The 20,408-nt window shown below is 30.4% G+C and overlaps 1 protein-coding gene across 1 annotated transcript in view; it reads left to right on the forward strand.

Annotated features, from left to right (window-relative positions):
* Nucleotides 1-20,408, forward strand: part of cno (adherens junction formation factor afadin) — a gene marked incomplete in the record, with an annotated part of 345,803 nt that overhangs the window by 78,853 nt on the left and 246,542 nt on the right. Inside the window, 2 exon segments of the mRNA XM_067051255.1 lie at nucleotides 17,340-17,532; nucleotides 18,839-18,948. Of these exon segments, the coding sequence (XP_066907356.1) occupies nucleotides 17,340-17,532; nucleotides 18,839-18,948 (303 nt within the window).

Raw genomic sequence — 20,408 nt, forward strand, 5'->3', positions numbered from 1 at the left:
GAATGCAATGGGCCCAACTTTGCCTTCAGATTATCTTCCCGAAAATAGGACCAGCTTCTCTGGTCAAACAATGTGTAACAAGCCTTGCCACTATAGAACGAAACCATGGGCATGAATAATGAAAGGGTACATGTCTGTCACCAATCTTTTTTTTGTCTTATTCAGCGATGTTTCAACGCATCACCCAGACCTCTAGGGAGTTCGAAAGCTACTTCAATATATAATTAATGCACTCTGTGAATTCTTTCTCCCACTCATCATTTTCACTTTTCCATTGCACCAAATAACGAGAAATGCGAAGGAGACACGTTGCGTACTAAGTAGACGAAAGCAACTTAAGTATTTTATTCCTCGTCTGGTGTGTATTTTTTTAAGTTTCATCACTATGTCAAATTATGTTTACCATAAACATTTATTTTTATTTTTTTAGTTATTATTCTTGATTATCATATACAGATTTGCCTTAATTATAAATAATGAAATAAAGAACAATTTATACATTTCAAGGGGAGTTTACGCACGTGGGATCACCGATTTCAATGAAACTTTTTCGGGTGATACTACGTTGTCCGAGAGTTCTGGCCAATGCGGCCTAAGGCCCCAAAAAAAAATTTTTTTTACAGAATTTTAGAGTTTGTTTATGTTGTTGTATGCCACCTTTGCTCTACATGTATTTACTGATTGTCATTTACCAATATATTTGTTTTTTCGTGTAGAATAAGAACAAAATATTGTTGGTTGTATGTTATAAATGAGCTTATATGTATGAAAAATTACAAAATTTGTTTTGGAAAAATCAATCGTTCATAGCGTCTTTTAAAACACTTAAATACGTATTTTCATACAAACCAAAAATTATAAATTTTTAGGCTTGATTTTTGGAGGATATTTTTTTCTCTGCCGATGTCCCTTGTTCACGAAATAAATTCATAACTCCTCACAATATTATCCATATCCAATATACTCGCAAAGCTGAACTTTTATAGGTAAGGGAGAAAAAACAGTTTAAACTTAGAAAACTTTCTCTAATGTTTTATTATATATTTCCTGCCCTATTTGTTTAAGAAAGTAAATTTTGTACCATTGAGTGTAGTTAGGACGATCCTAAACCCCTCCTGTGTTTCAAAGGCAAAAATAATGAAAAAAATTCCATTTTCTTATTACTATCAAAATTCTTATTTAAGGGATTTTTGAGGTTTAAAAACGAATATCTATTTAACTTTTCCAAACAAAAATCTTCTATTCCACTTCGTTAGTTTTAATACTGTGCTATTATTTGGGAATCGAGGGTACTTATATACAATTCTATTTATTTTCTGATAAAAAAAAAAAAATGTTTATTAGAATTCACACTAAATAATAAAAACAAAAATCGCTACTTAAATAGTTGGTCATAAACATTTTTTTTTTTCGAAAAAGTTATTCAAGTACGTTTTAAGATTATTCTAAAACTTTTAAATATGAATTTTCACAAAAACAAAAAATAGTTTACCTAACCGGTTTAAACAAGATATGTTTGGCAGAAACCTCGGATGTGAGTTGAAACAATTCAGCCCGACTGACGTGATGTGGGGTAGGTAATTTTTTTTTTTTTTTGTGAAAATTCGTATATAAGAATTTTCGATGAATCTAAGAACGAATTTGAATAACTTTTTCTTTACGTACGATATAGGTAACCATCTTTGTTATTTAGTGTGAATTTTAAGTTATTTATTTTAATTCACCATAATTTTTTGTTATTCTACATCCGAAATTTATATACTAAATTTGGGGGGGTATAAATGTTGGAAAAATTAGATAAGGTGAACTGAGAATTCTGAAATTTTGAGAGATGAATATTTTACATAATTTATTGGTTTCTGGAGTATTTTATAATTATTAATTGATCCTTTCAAATTATAACTGTATTCTTTCTTTCGAGTGAAAAAAAAACGATTATTTAAATTTTCATTTGTTTGACCTACGATATAGGTAAGTTCTATCGTTTCAAAACGCTTTGTGATAATTTCATCTCTTCTTGGTATTTGGAATGGTATTTATTATGTTTTGTAACCTTTTTTTTTTTTTTTTTTACATTGCTTAGTGAAAATAAATTAAAAATATATGTTAGTGATGAAGTATTTGTAGATGAGGTTTATTACCTCTTGGAATTGTTCGATATTAAGAAGAATGGATTAGGTGACCTTGGACAGTTTTCATTTGTATATGCAATTTATAAAGCTGCTAAACATAACAACTGTGTTTACTGTTTGAACTTCTATTATCAGTTCTACTAACAACTGAGAAACTACACAGCCCACAACACTATAGCTTGCAACAAAGTATTTAGTTAACAAAGAGTTTATAGATAATATTTGAGTATCAAAGTAAGTAAAGTTTTTCTGCTCCGAAATTATGGATGAAAGTTATTACTTGCAGTTCTAATTTCTTTGTAGCAAGTCATAATGTGGTCACCTCCGTGGAGAGTAACGAAAATATTTCTTTACTCTCCTCTTCTCTTACTTCCTTTATGGTCCGAGTACTAATTGCAGAAGGAATGCCGGAAGTAGTAGCCTTGAACAATGACAGGTGTTTCTTTTATATTCTTACCCCGACTGCTAATTTCTGTTTGTCGTGACGTTTGGTCGTTATCTATACCTCCTTCATTCTTACTTCGGTTTATTCCAGAAGTCTAGTATAGGTAGAAATGTTTTTACTTTAAAAGAATATGAATATTCTTGTTTTTATTATTGCTTAAACAGTTTCATTTTATTGACCTTCTTCAATCCTTAAATGTGTTTGTGCTTATGAAAACAGAGAGGGAAAATAAGAAATGAACGAGTAATGAGATGTAAAGGTAAACACATTAAAAAAGGTAAACCGGCTAAGAGGGAAACCTCCTTTGAGAGAGATAAGGATGTTCTTATTATCAAAGCCTATGTGTTTTTCGCTTCGTTACCCAATTTCATAATGCAAACTCCATTTGTTGGTACTTTGCCTGATGCTTGCAATCATTCCTCTTGTGAAGATTCATTATTGCCATAATGTGAACGCCCACGTTCCCTCGATATACTGATTAAGCCTCTACCTGTACTCTTCTAATTTTAGATATGATGTAAACAGTGAAGTTAATAATAGAACGTTACCTTCCTCCAAATATTTTTCAGTTTACGATTACATTCAAGCCCAGCAACCCTCTCTATTTTTACCATATTTTGTGTCTTCACAGAAAGTGGTCATGCATGTTTTAGATTCTGCTCTCTTTATCTGCTTTCATTTTCTAGTTGGAATGCATAGTGGCCATTGGTATTCGTTAGAATAGAAAGCCGCAATCCCCTGTTCCAATATTCAATTCATAAATTAGAGAGAGATTATTAATATGCATTGATTATTCGATGACTTTCGCAGAAACATTATTCTGGACTGATCAAGTTAAAACTTTTCAAGATGTAATTCAGTTCTCGGTCTTATCTGCCTTTTTCTTATTTAACTTTATTCTTTTTAGAAATAGATTCTTCCAAATACAAGTTTTATAAATCTTTTGTTAAAAAATATTATCTTGATACTCATAATTGAATCTAATTGGATTGTCAAAAATTAATTCTGTTTGGTCTATAAGCAGGAATAATTAAATAATTGTTTATCTCCATGGGGTTATATACAAACAAATTCAGAGAGGTAAACATAAGCTTAGTTGGAAGCGGTTATTTGATATTGAATACTGTTTAGAGAATAAAATTGTTGTAAACAGTTATACAATGCTCAACATGGAATCGACCAAACAAGGAATATTTGAGGCATTAACTTCAAACAATTTAATAGACCTAATGTATTAAATGAAAATTATTTGCGAAAATCGGTCAAAAAATTCTTCTGTTCACATGTAACAAAAAATGAGAATTTATTTATTTTTAATTGGATGTATTCTAAAGATCGTTCTTTCTTGCTTGTATGTGGGGTTACTTTCTCAACTGGGGTCTCCCTGCATTATGACCTGAAGCTAATAGGCCAGTCTCAATGTATTCATAGCCTTAGGTACAGTCTGTGGAGTACTTAAAATAAAAACATCCTTTTTTTTGTATGAAGTGCCACTATTGAAGAAAAACAACGATATAATCTCTCGTGTTATTATTTTTTTAATTTTCACTTTCCTATATTTAGAGTATATATATTAAGGGGAAATATTGCGATCATGCAGTCTCTGAGGACTTGCGATTTTGATTCAACTCGCCATGTCAATGTAGAATTGAATGAACTTGAATATCAGCTAGGTTCTATCCTCAGTCAAATGGTCTGACAGGGCATAAATAACGAATTTTTAACAAATCTTCCTCTAAACTACTTTTAATTTTGGTTATTTAAAAAAAATAAAATAAACAGTTATCATTGTTAACAATTGATAAATACAAAGTATAAAAGAATTTTATGCATAAACAAGAGAGAAATAAAAATATCCGATTTTAATCTGAAAAGCCCAGACCACTCGATCATTCCCGATCATATAACAGTTTCGTTATCTTTAATTAAACTGTTCTTTGAAATTTATATTCGTTATTCCCTCTAAGAGAAATCCTGAAATACGAATTTTTATAACAGAAATCATAAAAATTTATTGTGCATTATTTTCGCTTTTTAGGCTCTTTAGGCTTTTTATTTTTTTGAAAACTGCAAAAATAGCGATGAATTCAACACAAGACCACCAATCTTCGCAAAATTTGGGGACGTGTGTAGGATAGAAAGTGGATGTTGTGTGATGTGTGCACCGCAACAGAATTTTTTGGCAAATAATTTAACATTTTTCATAATTCTTGTATTTTATCACATTTATCTCCCCATCTCGCTACATGGGAATGTTTTTGAAGTTAAATTACATTAGTGGCAGTTCTTTAAATTGATATTAAAGAACGTTTTTATATGTGAGTTGTTCGGACTTGAAATATGTAAGTGACAAAATGAAAAATTTTTCATTGTTAAGATGTTTTTAACAATAAGGATATAGGACAGGTAAGGTGTCACAAAGTACCTTAAGGTTCTTTCAATAATTTATGAAATCAGATGATGCCAAAACTTCAATTCATAAAAAAATTCTGTTTGTGACCGGAGTCTCATTAGTTAATTATCAAAAAACCTGTTAATTACTTATGTTATATTATACATTATATTTTATATTAAATAAAGGGTAGGTGTTATGTTAACTTTAGCTTCGACATTGATATGCTCACCGAAACGCTATGGTATTTGGTATAGGACAGGTAAGGTGTCACTCGACAAAAGATAACTGACAGTTTAATGCAAAGCTCGGGGGAGTGGAGTAAGGCCAAGTCTGTAATCAAGAATGGGAAATTAGTAATGTGTTACTTTTGGGAATTGTGCCTTCACTATTGTTTGCAATAATATTAATTAAGTTCAAGCTTTGATATATGAATATACAATTTTGTTTTATTCCACCCCAACATAACTTAAATAAGCTAAATTATTATTCATAACTAGAGACCGAATTATTGTGCAATAAAAAACCGAAAAACTTCCAGTTAAAAACAATAACTGTATACTCTCTAACAATCTCTTATTCATGACAAATTTTATCATAGTTATCTAAAACTAGTGGTTAATACTATTCCAAGAACCTTTCTCAATTCGATTTCTCAATGAAATAACATTTCATGTTATTTTCTTTTAGGTTTAATTCGATCATCATATGTTATTCAATGCATTGCAAAGCCTTTTTATTTTTTCAATTTTAATTATAAAATAAAGTTTATGGAACAATAATCAAAGTTTTGCCAAAAAGAGTAAAACGTGGCAATTCTTTTCTGAAAAACTCAAAAAGTTAAAATTTTGTAAAATCCTCAGAACTTGAAACTTTGTGCAATATAAAATAAGTGTTATTTGAATGTCTTTCCCATGATTCGAATTTTTATCGAGGCTTGACGGAATTTAAAGATGCAATGGCATGAAAATCTGGTCTCAATTCATAACTATACATTAGTTCATGAATGTTATGTCACAGTTGGTGATTTTAGTTTATGGGAAAAATTTAAGTTACTAGAATAAAATAGAAGAAAGAAAAACAATATTTGGTGATACTTAACCTCTACCACCAATTCTAGAAAATTACCGTGAACAATCCATCATAACCCGACTCAGGATCGAACATACAAGATTAACACACAAGCACCTTCTTGAAAAAAATCCTTCACCGACATGTTATAGTTGTAAATGTACCCTGACGATGGACCATATCCTGGAACACTGTTCGTGTCTGGAATCATCAAGGAAATTGGAAGAATTTGTTTAAGTTCCTTAAGGAGAACAACCTGTATCGAGGAATGTAACCACGAAATCCCAGACTACGGTGGCTCTAACTCTGTGTGGTCTATACGGCACCTAAAAATTAAGCAAATAAATAAATAGATTACTAGAAGAAAGAACGGTAAACAATTTAAGAGTCGCTGTAATTTAATTTATTATGGCGCGGTGCAAAATTTCTTAAAACGTTTTGATCTGGCGGCAGATATTATTAAACAGAATTCACTGCATCTCTATCGTTATTATTGTTTTGTTTTTTAAATAAGTGAAAACCGCACATTTTAATAAAATAGAAATAAAAAAACAGAGTTGTATTATGATATACATTTTTATATTATCATTTTAAAATATCGCGGCTCTAACTTTGAAAACTATTCCCTGAGTATATCATATCATAATAAAGTTTTCAATACTATCAATATTAAATGGACGGATTTGTAATTTGTACAATTTCATCAATCAATTAATCAAATTGTTCCTATTGATATGTCTTAATTTTACATCGCCTATTTTATTAATTGATAGTCTAGAATTTGATATACTCACGCAAAAGTTGTTTTTAATTCTTGTCTTTTTTTTTTTTTGCTAAAAATTTCTTCTGTGGCTAAAGGCAGAACTAAGGAGTAAGAAAATTACCTCTGACACACTTACAAGACATGTTTCGACTGTCCTACATTCTCCTTACTTGGCTACAGCTTGGGGTCTCCAATCCTTTCAACAAAACAAATATTTATGTTAAAATAATTGCTAGCCATTCGAGACTAAGCTTCCCCAGTTCATGTTAATTTTTATCTAGTATTTTTTAGGTATTCCCCATGAAAGTTCCTAGATTACTTGTTAAATTTTAAATATTCTTCAGGATATTATCATTATTCTATCAGTGAACATTGATTGTTTATTACAATAAAGATCTTGCCTTTAGTCTAATTACTATTACTATATATTAAAATTCACTATGTGTTATGTTGCGTTTTTGTTGTCGACTCATTACAAGCCATATTCACTGTCAAGCTCAAATTGATCCAAATACAAAATCCAATACTTTGAGAACTAAAATAGTTAAAATAAAAATAATTTAATTTAAAAAAAAATAACTATCAAATAACTTCATCCATGTTACTTTATAGCTCCATAAACATATTCCTAGGTTTTTATTGAATAACATTTGTCCCTAAATAATGAAACTTGATATAGTAGCAGGATGCCCTCTACCACACACTACGATCCCTTGGAAGTTAAGTACATTCCTTCCCATGCATATCAGCATTTCCACATACAAAAAATTCCTTACATCTGTGCAAGTGAATATAAAAAATGTTAATTTGTAGTATTAGTATTATTAGTAACGAGTTTAGGTTTATCCACTACTTTACCAAGTTTGATTACTTATGAACAATTTTCCTAGAAATCCACCACTATGTTAAAGAGATGGTTAATTAACATTCCGTCCAGTAGTTTTTAATGATAATTTAGAAATAATCAAGGGTTGTTTCGTAGTTGGTTTGTGCCTTTAAAAGTGAAATTTATTTTTAACTCCATTAAACATTTCTAATTGTGGCTTATTAAACTCTTTATAGATAGATAGATAGTTTATTGGCTAATACATCTTTTAGCCATGAAGTTTGGCCCATTTGGTGTTAGCATTGATTGTGAATGAAAGCGTAAATATAAATACGTATACATAGGTAAATTCCTATTGCTTACTGTAACATCTTAATATAATTTAAAATACAACAAATTGATTTTTTTTCCCTAATACAAAAAAGAATATACCAAGAATATTCATCTCTTTATATAAAAAAAGAAATGTTGTCAGGGTATTTACATCATTTTGAGTTTTTCTTACTCTTTTCATTCATTCACTCACTCGATGATCTTCAGCGATTCCCAAAACTTTTTATTTGCACCCTTGTTGGATTAGCAAGATTTCGCGGCTCCCTTGTTAAGCCAAAAACATTGTGGCACAATTATCCTTAAAATAGTTTAATTTGTAGGAAAATAAGAAAAAAAATAGCGCATAGTAAATGCTAGAATGCACTGCATGTTTGCTATTTTAATTTAATCCACTCCTGGCAAACGCTTTGGGCACCCCTCAGCGCTCTGTTTGCAGTTTGGAACACTGGAACCTCTAATCTAGTTCTTATCACCAACTGTTGCAATTCGATCATATCTGCTTCTCTTTCACATCTTCTACACCACTCCATACTCTCTAGTTCATATTACCTTAAATTTAAAGATAAATAATTATTGATGTAAGAATATTACATCTTTTTTTAAGTATATGTTACTCAATATCTACTATAAATCTATGTTAGTTCTCATACTAAACTGAGTTCTTGTTATTAGCATGTTTATGTACGGGGCTGTACACATTTTTTGGTTTATCCTTAGTTTCTATTCGCTGGGAAAATTCATGCTTCATTCTGTTGTCAGTGGTATTATAAATTATAATATTCATTTCAATGTATGAACTATGTGAACATTGTAGCTCGACTTATAAAATTCCATTTGATGATTAAAATGAGATCAAACATCCGCTAATTACATCTGCTTTAATAATGAACTTCACTGGCTCATTACCAGTGATGCGGCTAGAGGGATACGCTGGGATCTCTTGAGCTCTGCTCTACCCCTCACACGTGGGGGATAGAGTGGCCTCAGGGATCCTCAGGTCGATTGTGTAAATATTGTATATATTATTTTATCATTATGTTATTTTATTTATTTATTTTTCATACAGATAGTTTGATTATGTTCATCTTGTCTATTCTTTTGTTTGTATATATTTTAAGAGAGTTTTTTTCTTATTTTTATTTATTTTTTTTATTATTTTTTTATTATTTTAGTATGTATGAGATCATCCATCACTATTACCTATTGCCCACAACTGTGTGGCAGATTATAATATCTATCAATAAATAAATCTATCAATTGAAAAAATAATGAACTTCAAATTATTGATCTATAAAGAGTTGTAAAACTTACAGTCGGTTGTAAAACTGTTTACGTAATTCTGAAATACAATTAATTTAAATGTTGTACGCTATACCACTTACCAACAAGTTAATAAGCAGCGTATTCATTTTTTCGAGCCATGAAACCTTCAGTATAGTGAACACTGGCCTATTTCTTTATGCAGAAGAGAGTTGGGATGAGCTGGCTGGAGTGGAATATGAAATGCCAGTAAAGCGGGTCGATGAAAAAGCTGTAGATCCTCCGTGGAGTGATGGTAAGGTGTTTCCCAATCTGCGGTCAACTTTGTGATTGCTCTTAGCGGTATCTGTGATAGCTCCAGTCGGTGGGAAATATCTCGCCCATTGGAAAATATAGTTTTGCGGCCTGGTGGAAATTATGTCATCACTTTCTACAGATCCGTGGAAATTCGTTCGTATCAATCTTACACAAATAAAATAACCATAAAATCGCCACAAACTAAAATATTTCTCCGTTTTATAGTTCAGTGTCACAATTTGTTTTTAAAAATGAACTACTGAACTGTGTAAACTAATTGTGGTTACAGAGTTTCGATTTTCAATACTTAAAATAAAAAATCAGATTTTTTTTTTTTTTATTAAATTTAAATCACTTAAACGTTTATTTATTTTAAAAATAATGTGAGGATGTTTATTTAAAAAGAAAGGGAAATGACATTTAATCATAATTTTTTTTCTGGAATGTTATCAGTACGTTATCTACCATCCTTATCATTATTATATTATCTATTAATTTAAACTTTTGAAAATAAGCAAAATTCAAAGAACATTTCCTAAAAACTAATTTATGATGGGTTACGACCAAATACTTCTGTAGCCTTCAGGTACTAACCAAAGTTATCATTATAATGTTATTACCAAACTATCAGTTGGTAATTTTCCTTTACAATCTTTGCCTTTGAACTTTAGCATGAACTTAAACATAAACTGAATAAAGAGAAATGCTATATCTATTGAGGAATGTTGCGTGAATATATTGTGTTGTTGCATCACCCGTTGTATAATATTCAACCACATTGGACAGAAATATTACTAATATAATGTAAAATCTATACAGAAAACAATAAATTTTTTTTTCGTAATAATTTTTTTATTTATCTTTTTATATTATTTGTTTTTGTCCTCTGTATTCCATTGTGATTTTAATTGAAGACTATTGCGGCAAAATCTTTTTTTACTATTGACAAATTTATATTGAAATTATTCAGTTCTCTTTTCAAAAAATAATAAACAGTCATATATTATGTAATATACAATCAGTGCAGTTTTCTAATTTAGAAATAAAGAGATAATATTTTGTGGATTTTTAAAGGTAAGAAAAGGAAAAGCGATGTATCATTGTATTTTGAGTATGCGATTATTAGGTATATTGCGTACTAATTTTTGAAATAAAACAAGAATTAAGACTCAAAACAGCTTATTTGCCATATTACTTCGTTTATTCCTTGTTCCGCTCCGGTTAACTCGATCAAAACCAACGAGACTTACAATTAAATTAAGGACTCCAAAGAATGAAGATGAGCGAAACCACTGGAACTAACCCTTGACCAGGCTTCTCTGATTTTTCGTAACTCATTATGTTCACTTAGTTCATTGAGCTTACGCTCTTTCCCTTTCCCCCTTCTCCCTCCTTTTTTCTTTTTTTTTATCGATCATTTAGTCAGTTGATGAGGGGATTGCCCATCTTTATCTACCCAATTCCAATCAGCCACCGATTTCCTTGTTCTGACCTTTAATGAAAAAGGAATTGAATGATTTTTTTTTTCGACGACATTGAATTGTGTTGATGTTTAAATTGGATTTTAAACAGTTAATGTTTTATTTGGTTTACAAAATCGACTTATAACACAATATGCAATGGCTGTTTTTATTCCCGCAGTATTTTCCGGGTGGGTGTGATTTTAAAAGGATTTATTGATCTTTTTCTTTTAAGCTTACCTGATTCACTTGATAATACCAGATGATCTTATACATAAAGTACTACTTGCATTTACCATATAATACTAGATTATCCTGAATATTGGGAAATAATTTCGTTTATATTATCAGGTTCCAAGATAAAATTAATCTTTTTTTTTTTCATATGATGCAGTCCCAGAGTGTGAGTATCAAGATTCATTTTTTCGGTCCCGGCGTAAAATTAATATTGACTGACCTAGGTGGAAATCCAACCCAAAACCTTGTGACTCTAGGACTGCCCAGCGTAACATAAGCTATCACTTCCTCGAATAATTATCATGATTAGGTTATAAAAAAGTTTAAATGAAAGAAAAAAAAAAGTTGTAAATTTTATTTAACGTTTAATAAATTGTTTTTACTGGTTGAAAAATTATTCGTATATAAATTATTTAATGCTTTGTTCAAAGGGCAATGAGGATCTAAGTATTTAAAATACTTTCCCACGCTTAAGATGTTACATGCGCTGTTTACATACAGCTAAGAAGAATTTTAATTATTTGACCTTGAGTGGTGACCGATCTGGACTGTCCTGACACTATTCAAATCGAACGCTGTGTGGTTTTCTATTTTTATATCGTGATACTAGAAATATATATAATATCTTAACCTTTCACTAGTATTCATCATTTTGGTATATTATTTAAGTATAATTTACAATATTATAGGTTATTTGTAGTAACATTTGAAAATTAATTTTTTCTTCCAATTATAAAATATCCGGATGAATGTGTGCTTTTCGACAAATGCATATTAGGTTACTTCATTTTCATATCATGACATACTGAACGAACTTGGATAAACGGTGTGAATTATTCATTTATATTATAAGCGTCTTTTTGCTGTCCTCTTTCCCTTATCTTGTAAATCTGGTGTAAACCCATATATGAATCTGTTATTCGTTTTGTACATGCTCTATGCCAAGACCGGCCAACTCTTTTTGACCTTTAACACTTAAAAATTTGATAATTCTATAATCGACCTCCCTTTTATAGAAAAAAAAAATTATGTTTTTCTTAAATGATTTATTTCATTTTGACAAAATCATTTTTTTGTATAAATCTATAAGAAAGATGTGATTGATCATGCTTGGTTAAGATTTGCCATGTTAGTTTCAGTTTTAGACGGTAGCAGCGTGGTAACGCGCCTGTCTGCCAACCCAAAGGTTCTTCAGAGTTCGAATCCCGGCCCTTTTTTGAAGCTTATAATTATACAATAGCCAATGGGTGGCACTCACAAAAATAGGCCTGTAAGTGACGAACCCACCCTATTAAAACCCTATTACCTTAGTACATCGCGCGAGGCCTTAAGCCTCCACGGTTTGTCACGCCAATAATAATAATATTTTATCAAATTCAACTGTATACTAACTTGAGAATGTAAGTTAAAAGGAAAAAGTGTCGCATCTAAGAATGTCTTAGATATATTTGCATGATATTAGTATTCCTCCAAAATTTCTTAGTCTTGTCATTGCTTCAATGACTTCATCTTGCACATGTCGGTATTTTCAACTTGAGCTGAATGTATCACGATAGTCTGTTTTAGATTATCTATTTTTTATATCTGCAAAGCATATGTTTCAACAATTACTTTATCTTTTTGAGACGAATCCCACATATTTTCTTTTTTTCATCGGTTTTATTCACTTGTAAATTTAGAAAAAATCGAAAATAGGTGACTGAAGATTTAATAAGTTTAATTTTACTTGAAAGATTAAAGTAACTGTCCACGTGGATTAATTTTCTGTACGTAGTAAATGGTATTTACTCCTAACAAAACCAAAACATAATGTGTTGTTTTTAATAAATTTGCGATTGAATCGTATTGGTATTTCTCGGCCCCTTATTGGATTATATCGACCACGTTCGGCTGGGCAGAAAATTGTTTTCTGTTACACTGTAGCTGTGAGTCAACTCCTGTGGGTTCTGGAGCCCTTCTGGGATCCACACAGCCTCTAAAATTGGGTAAAAATCTGGCGGTCGAGAGTGATACTGATCAAATCGCCTCCTTGCTCAACCGTTGGTCTAGTAACATTACTTCCTTTCAAAGTACTGTACCCTTGACCCTTCATGGGTTTTAACTGTGCAGATTTTAATGTTTAATTTTAATCGACCACATTAATGAATGTTTTATCCTATGGAGAAATTCTAAGAGAATGCTAATAAAACATACTTGTTTTCATCTAATTGTTTAAAAAATTATGCATGAAGTTTTAAACAGGAAACTTATGAATAAAGGTACCAACACTCTTCAGAACTATTAGCAAACTGTCAGAGGCATGCGGAGTGTTGGATTGGAAACAGAAGAAACCCCGACAACACCATGCGTTTGACAGTTTGTTGATGGTTTTAAATCTTGTTGAAAAACACTTTTATTAAACAAGATAAAAAAAAAAAAAAAAAATAGAAAAAGAAAAAGAATGGATAAATAATTTAAAATTTAGAGGGAAACAAGTTGCTTTGCCTTCTTTAGGCAATCAGTTAATTAATATATATGTAATATATTTGATATTATCAACGTTGAATTTTCTTGGTGGGATAACATCCCATTTTTCATGTAGACATTTCGTTTGCTGGTCGATTTAGTATGTTAAGGATTAATATAAATTGTTCATTATGATAAGTGGTGTACATGAGAAACATTCGTTCAACCTTTACATATAAATATCATACGCTAATAGTAATTAATATCGGTTTGGGTTCATAGTGACATTAGGTAATTTAGACAACAAAGCTACATATTTTGTTTTCCTCAAACATTGATAAAATTTTCATATATATACTTACTTTGTAAAAGATATGGAGGTTGGCATTATTTTTCGCATTACTGATGGAAAGGCCTCAAGCTTAAACGATGCTGACAAACTCTCGGCCACTGAAAAGCTTGAATTGATGGTGAGATCACTGCAATAATTACAACCCGTCGGGAACAAAAGAATCTTTAGAGGCGTGGCGTCACCTTCGTCATTTGTTGATACGCCAACACAGCGTCTTCTCATTTCGTAAACATTTCCGTCGGTATTTACATTCTGAGCTCTACGTTCTGGTTCTTTAGGTCCTTCTTTAGTTTAAATAAAAAAAAAAAACTGAACAATATAGACGTTGTGTAGTCAAAATAAATTTAGAGTGTAATAAAATCTTAAATTGTTGGCTGTCAAAATCTATTTTTATGATATTTATAACACTACATAAGTTTTTCTGGCTGACATATTGATAACGTTTTAACTAAAAGGATTACATGACCAACACATACGTACATAAAACTATAAAAATCTTAAATATCAAAATTTTTATAAAAAATGTCTACAAATGAGTCTTTGATAATCGTAAAATATCTCATCAGACTACTATGAAAAAGTTGTAACGATTATTTAAGTACATTCTGTAAAATAAAGTTTAATTGTTGTTAGGGTTCAAATAAATATAAAAAATAATTTAAATAATAGGAAGCATAATATGTACTACCTACATATATATACATTTAAACATTATGGTTCGTTGCTTATGCTAAATTCTGAAAAAAAGAATGTGCAAAACAAGCTGAAGTTTTTCTGAAACCTGTTGAAATCAAGTTAATCCTGCCTGTTTAATGCACATGAGTAAATGGCCAATTGCATCTGATGGACTGTCCTTAACTATATGACACAGTTCTTGTTTATTTATTGCTTCTCGTTTCAGTTATATCAAGAAATATTGCAGCACAAACATAATTAAATTCAATAACAACAAAAATTGTAATAACCCGATTTTTTTAATCTTAAAATAAAAAATTACCCAATAAATGAAGTTTTTATTTTTTTTTTTTTTTTATTTTTTTTTTTTTAAATGAACCCAATTATCAAGTACATTTGGCTCTAAATTCTAGTTCTATCTCATTTTATAAACTTTTTAAAGTTAAACTAATAATATTCGTGTAATGAACTTGCTTCCACGAATATGAAGATACATTAATTAGACGAAATAATAATTTCCTAGGTCAACCATTATAAATCCTACACCACTACAGTTAGCACCATAGTACACGATGGGTGACTCGAGGCAATGATAAAAAAAAAAAAACAGTGCTCTGCGCTGGGTAGTTGTGGCTGCAAATATTCGTCTATATTTATTAAATATTGATTTAAACTAGTCAATTGATTGTACAATTTAAGCCGACTGGAATTACTTTCTTTTGGACAGTTAGTTGGATGACCTAGTAACGAAAGTAACCCCAATATACTGTAATATCTTTGGAATGCGTCCAATTCAGAATAAAATAATAACTCTTTCGATTAAATGTGCCACTATTAAAGCAAAGCAGCGATATGTTGTATAGAAACAATAATTTATTGTAGGAAGATGATCAAGAAAGATACAAAAAAAGAAAAAAACTATTTTGTTTCGCCTCACCTCACAGGACTTCATCAGGGCTGAATGAGAAACAAGATACAAACATTGTATAATATGATATTATAAGATTGTATATTATAAAATGTTTTATAAAAGATGACTTATAAAAATTGATTTATCAAACAAAAATTAAATATAAAAAACTTTTAAAAATAAAAAGTATTATTTTTTTTATTTTACAATGTTTGTGCTCGTTTCTCTTTAGTTCCAAGGAAGCTCTGCTATGTGGGACGAAATGTTGGATACTTATTAATATTTTTTCTGTTATTTTAGTATCTTTTTTGACCACCAACCGGACCTTCTTCCTTCAATTAATTCCTTATGGGTAACCAATAATTTTTCAGTACAAAAACAATGTTACAGCCTCCTGATAACTCGTTTATTTTTGCTCATAAAAATTAACTCTGGGATTAATTAGATTAATAAGTAACTCTGCGTTACTACATGATTAACTAGAAATCTAAGAAATCGAACTGAATTAGTGTTGCTTCTTGCCACTGATATAATGTTGAAATAAAAAACATTTCAAAAAAGATCATTTTTCTTTACTACTATGATCCTACGCCGTTTATGAAATTGAAAGAGTAATCTGTTTTGCAATCTTACTCACGACTGTACGCAGTGTATCAAAATCCATTCCGAGATAACAATTGGTTTTGTCTTGACTGTTTTGCCTCTTGGACAATAAAACTTTGCGATTGGTCCTGGTACGACTGACGTAAAAGTCATTATATATTCAGGGTCCTATATCCGTGTTGAGATATAGGAGGTCCAACTGCCTGCAGACCGGAAATTGCTTAGCCTGGTGGAATCGCTGCCCGGCACCAATGTTCATTTCCTCTCTTCTTTAACTCTCTCAGGTATCGTTTCAGGAAGTAATGTTCTTAAGTCGTCAAGCATACTGGATAAGAATATACTATTTTAGCTTTAAACCAATTTCAGTTCGAAACATTTGTTATGGACATCAAGAGTTTGAAAAATGGAAAATTGCTAGAGTTTAGAAGTTGTTCTCTTACCTGATAAACGAAAATAGTTTTATATTTATTTTGAGTATTTAACACCTTTTAGGTATTATTAGCCTCTGTTTTATAGAATTATTCAACCTCCGTAGAAAAGTCATAACTACTACTGGTGGGTCACTAATTGCTGGGGCCCGTATCTATGATCTAACGCCACGTCTCTTCCCGACAGTGTTAAATCCCCGTTTTAACAAATGAACTACTTTAAGATTAGAAGGGATGAATGACCTTTGTCTATTCAGAGGTTGATAAAATATTAATGTAACATAGGCTTTGATTCTTATTTTATACTTTTTTTAAAAAATACAATTTTTTATTTTTAAGTTCGTTTCATTTATTGATTCTTAAGTGAATTCGGTAATAATAATACATTTCTTGGTACCATGGTACATCAAAAAAGACAGGAAAACATTTCCCTTAGTTGTGATGTAAATATCCTATTGTGGTGAATATAAATGAATGTATCTTAAAATATGTACATAATACACTTCCTCAGATGGATTAATTATAGGTATTAAGTAAAAAAGTTATGTCAACGTTTCTATTTAGTTACTGTAACTGGAAGTTTATTTTTGTGCGATGTTATCAATTTATTTTTCTATTTTGTGTATTGAAAAATATTCTTTTAGATAATCTTAAAATAAACAACCATTGCTAGAATGTCATGTAAGTCATTTCTTTCTTTCTTTTGCCAGGACCTGGAGTTCCATGGGGTGATGCGGTTCTACTTTCAGGACTCGGGTCAGAAAGTGGCCACCAAGTGCATCCGGGTCGCCTCGGACGCCACCGCCCAGGTTGTCATAGAGACGCTCATCGAGAAATTCCGTCCAGACATGCGAATGTTGTCCATCCCGGAGTATGCTCTCTATGAAATCCACGAAAATGGGGGTAAGTATTTTTATATTTTGACCTGTGTTACTGTTCAATTAGCATATTTTTATAATGTTTTATAGAGCATCGTTCTTTGTAAGAGTAAAATTAATTTACTGCTTTTAGAATATTTCATTATTGCCGCTTAAGATATACTTGATCTTATTTGATGAAATTTGAATTAATAAATTTCTTACAGGCCTAGTATGAATTATTTAAAATAGATCAGACCTTTCTTTTTCGGGAGATGATATCATCTGGAATTTTATGGAGCTGTGTGGCTAATAAGAGTCATATAGCTTAATATTTGATATAAATCATTATATTTGACCTCTCATCATACTGCTTGAGAAAATGGTGTTTAAGTACCAATATCACATAAAGGAAGAAATACTGTCAATTTTCATGGGTTGATTTTTTAAACACTAATGCCTAGTGTCTCAGTCGCACATTAGGCACATTTATTAGTCAGGTCGTCTGACCTAGAATTAGGAATACCTTTATTCAACAGTCCTCTCTATAATAATGGTGCAAGTGGCAATCTGTTGACTGACTGTCACCTGTTGATGTTCCTGCCTTACCAAGTGAAACCTCAAGTACTTCAGGATGTGGGGAGCCTTCTAGTTAGAAAATTTATTGGCTGAACAACTTAGGATTACCAAAAGAAATAAACAAAATACTGTTTAAAATTATTACTTTATTTATTACTTGAAAGGTAACAAACATTTTTTAAAAAAAATATTTATAGGAAGTACTTTTTTATTTTTGATTAGCCAACTTCAGAATTAATTCTTCAAAGTCTATTTCTTTGGGTATGTCACTTTCTATCGATATCTGTGATCAACTGATCATTTTACCTTAAAGCAATCATGCTTCTCAATTCATTCTTAAGTCTTTTTATACCGAGATACCAAATTTTATTAAAAAAAAAGAAAAGTGAACTTTGAAATTAGGTACATAATTTTCTGTTGGTTGTTTAAGAACCAAAACATTTGTTTAAGTAGTCAGTTTTAAAGCCCTTTTTTGAGTTCTTATAACCTACCAAGAGATAATTAATAAATCAAATTTCAAGATTCATTCTGAATTTTATTTTAGATAAAATATTTATTTAAGAAGTTTTGGAATTAAGGTCTTGTTATATGTATTAATTGTCTAAAAAGACCATTGATTTGCATTTGGAACTTATTGTAAAGCTGCTTATAAGTTTTGTATGTTGTTCATATCTCAGAATGCTTTAACCTCAATAACAAGCACTCCCTTTTTTTGTTTATTTTTTTATGAATATTATAATTGAATTGTATATTATAATGTTATATTTGTACAGAAGAAAGGCGGTTGGAGCCCGATGAAAAGCCTCTCCTGGTTCAACTTAATTGGCACAAAGATGACAGAGAAGGAAGATTCTTGCTCAGAAGGATCGATGACAAAACCAATGTAAGTAATTTAAAAATTTTAGTCTTGCACACAAAGTAATTGTCATTTTCAAATACTACTGGCTTGATTTCAGTTGTTAGTTCCTCTATATATCTAGATATATTTATTAAAAATTAGTTACAGTATTTTATTACTAGCTCATGGGCATATCATAGGCATTTGAATCACCTCTCATGTTATAACTACTAATAGTATAAGAGCCCAAGAGGAGAAAAAAGGCAGTTATCTCACCCCAATTTTTGATTACTTTAATAAAAACTATGTATTATTACTAGTCAAAATTGATGAGTCTGCCAAGTATAGGTAGGGGGAATAAAAAATGGTGAATGTTTCAAAGAGACAAAAAAAATTGTTTTCATTCGGAACTCTATGTCTTAAAAAGTAGGAACAACACAAGAAAACCTAAGAGAACGTTATTTAAAGAATAGTAAATTTGCTAAAATATGAGCCCTAATAGAGTTATTTATGTTAAATATTTTTCGAGATATAGCTTTTTAAAAAGCAACGTTTCAGAAAAATGTTGTATGGGACGTACTGAAATATCAGTATTTAGTAGATTTATTTTGAAAAATTTATATCTCAAAAACCATTTGACGTACAGATGTCTACTAGCACTCAAATTAAAGCTAGTTTAATTGGCTGTAGTGTATGATGTTTATTTTCGTAGGAGTAATAGTTTACATGAAATTTGCTAAAATAAATCGATTTATAATTGTTCGGACAAATTTTCATTTGCCAAATTTATATTCATTTGGGAATATCATAAAAACTACTACTCCTATGAAGATAAATGTCATAAATTACTTTATAGAAAGTTAAATTTCCTTTATTTTGAGTGTTGGCAGACTTATGTACGTCTTATGGATCTAGAGATATATTTTTTCAAAAATCCAACCTTTTATACGAACAACTAGAAATTAATATTTTGTGAAATTATTTTGTCAAATATCATAAAAACTATTACTCCTACAAAGATAAACATATTAACTATTTTGTAGTAAATTTAACTAGCTTTAATTTGAGCGCTGGCAGACATCTGTATGTCCAATGGTTTCTGAAATGAAGTTTTTTATAAATCAAACTTATTGTCCGAACAACTATAAATTAATTTATTTTAGCAAATATCATGAAAACTACTATTCCTACGAAGGTAAAGGTCAGAAACTTCTTTATAGGCCATTAAACTAGCTTCAATTTGAGTGTTAATAGATATCTGTACGTCACATAGTTCCTGAGATATAGATTTCTCAAAATAAATTAACTAACTATTAATCTTTCAGTAGATTTTTAAGAAATTTTGCTTTTTAAAAAGCTATATCTCGAGAATTATTGGACGTAAATAGCTCTTTAAGGGTAATATTTCAGCAAATTTACTCTTCTTTAAAAAATGTTCTCTTAGATTTTCTAGTGTTGTAGCTTTTAAGATATAGTGCTCTGAATGCAAAATTAATGTTTTTTTA

The sequence above is a fragment of the Halyomorpha halys genome, unplaced genomic scaffold (assembly GCF_000696795.3).
Source record: "Halyomorpha halys isolate HHAL.00 unplaced genomic scaffold, Hhal_1.1 Scaffold1125.1, whole genome shotgun sequence".
Classification (NCBI taxonomy): domain Eukaryota; kingdom Metazoa; phylum Arthropoda; class Insecta; order Hemiptera; family Pentatomidae; genus Halyomorpha; species Halyomorpha halys.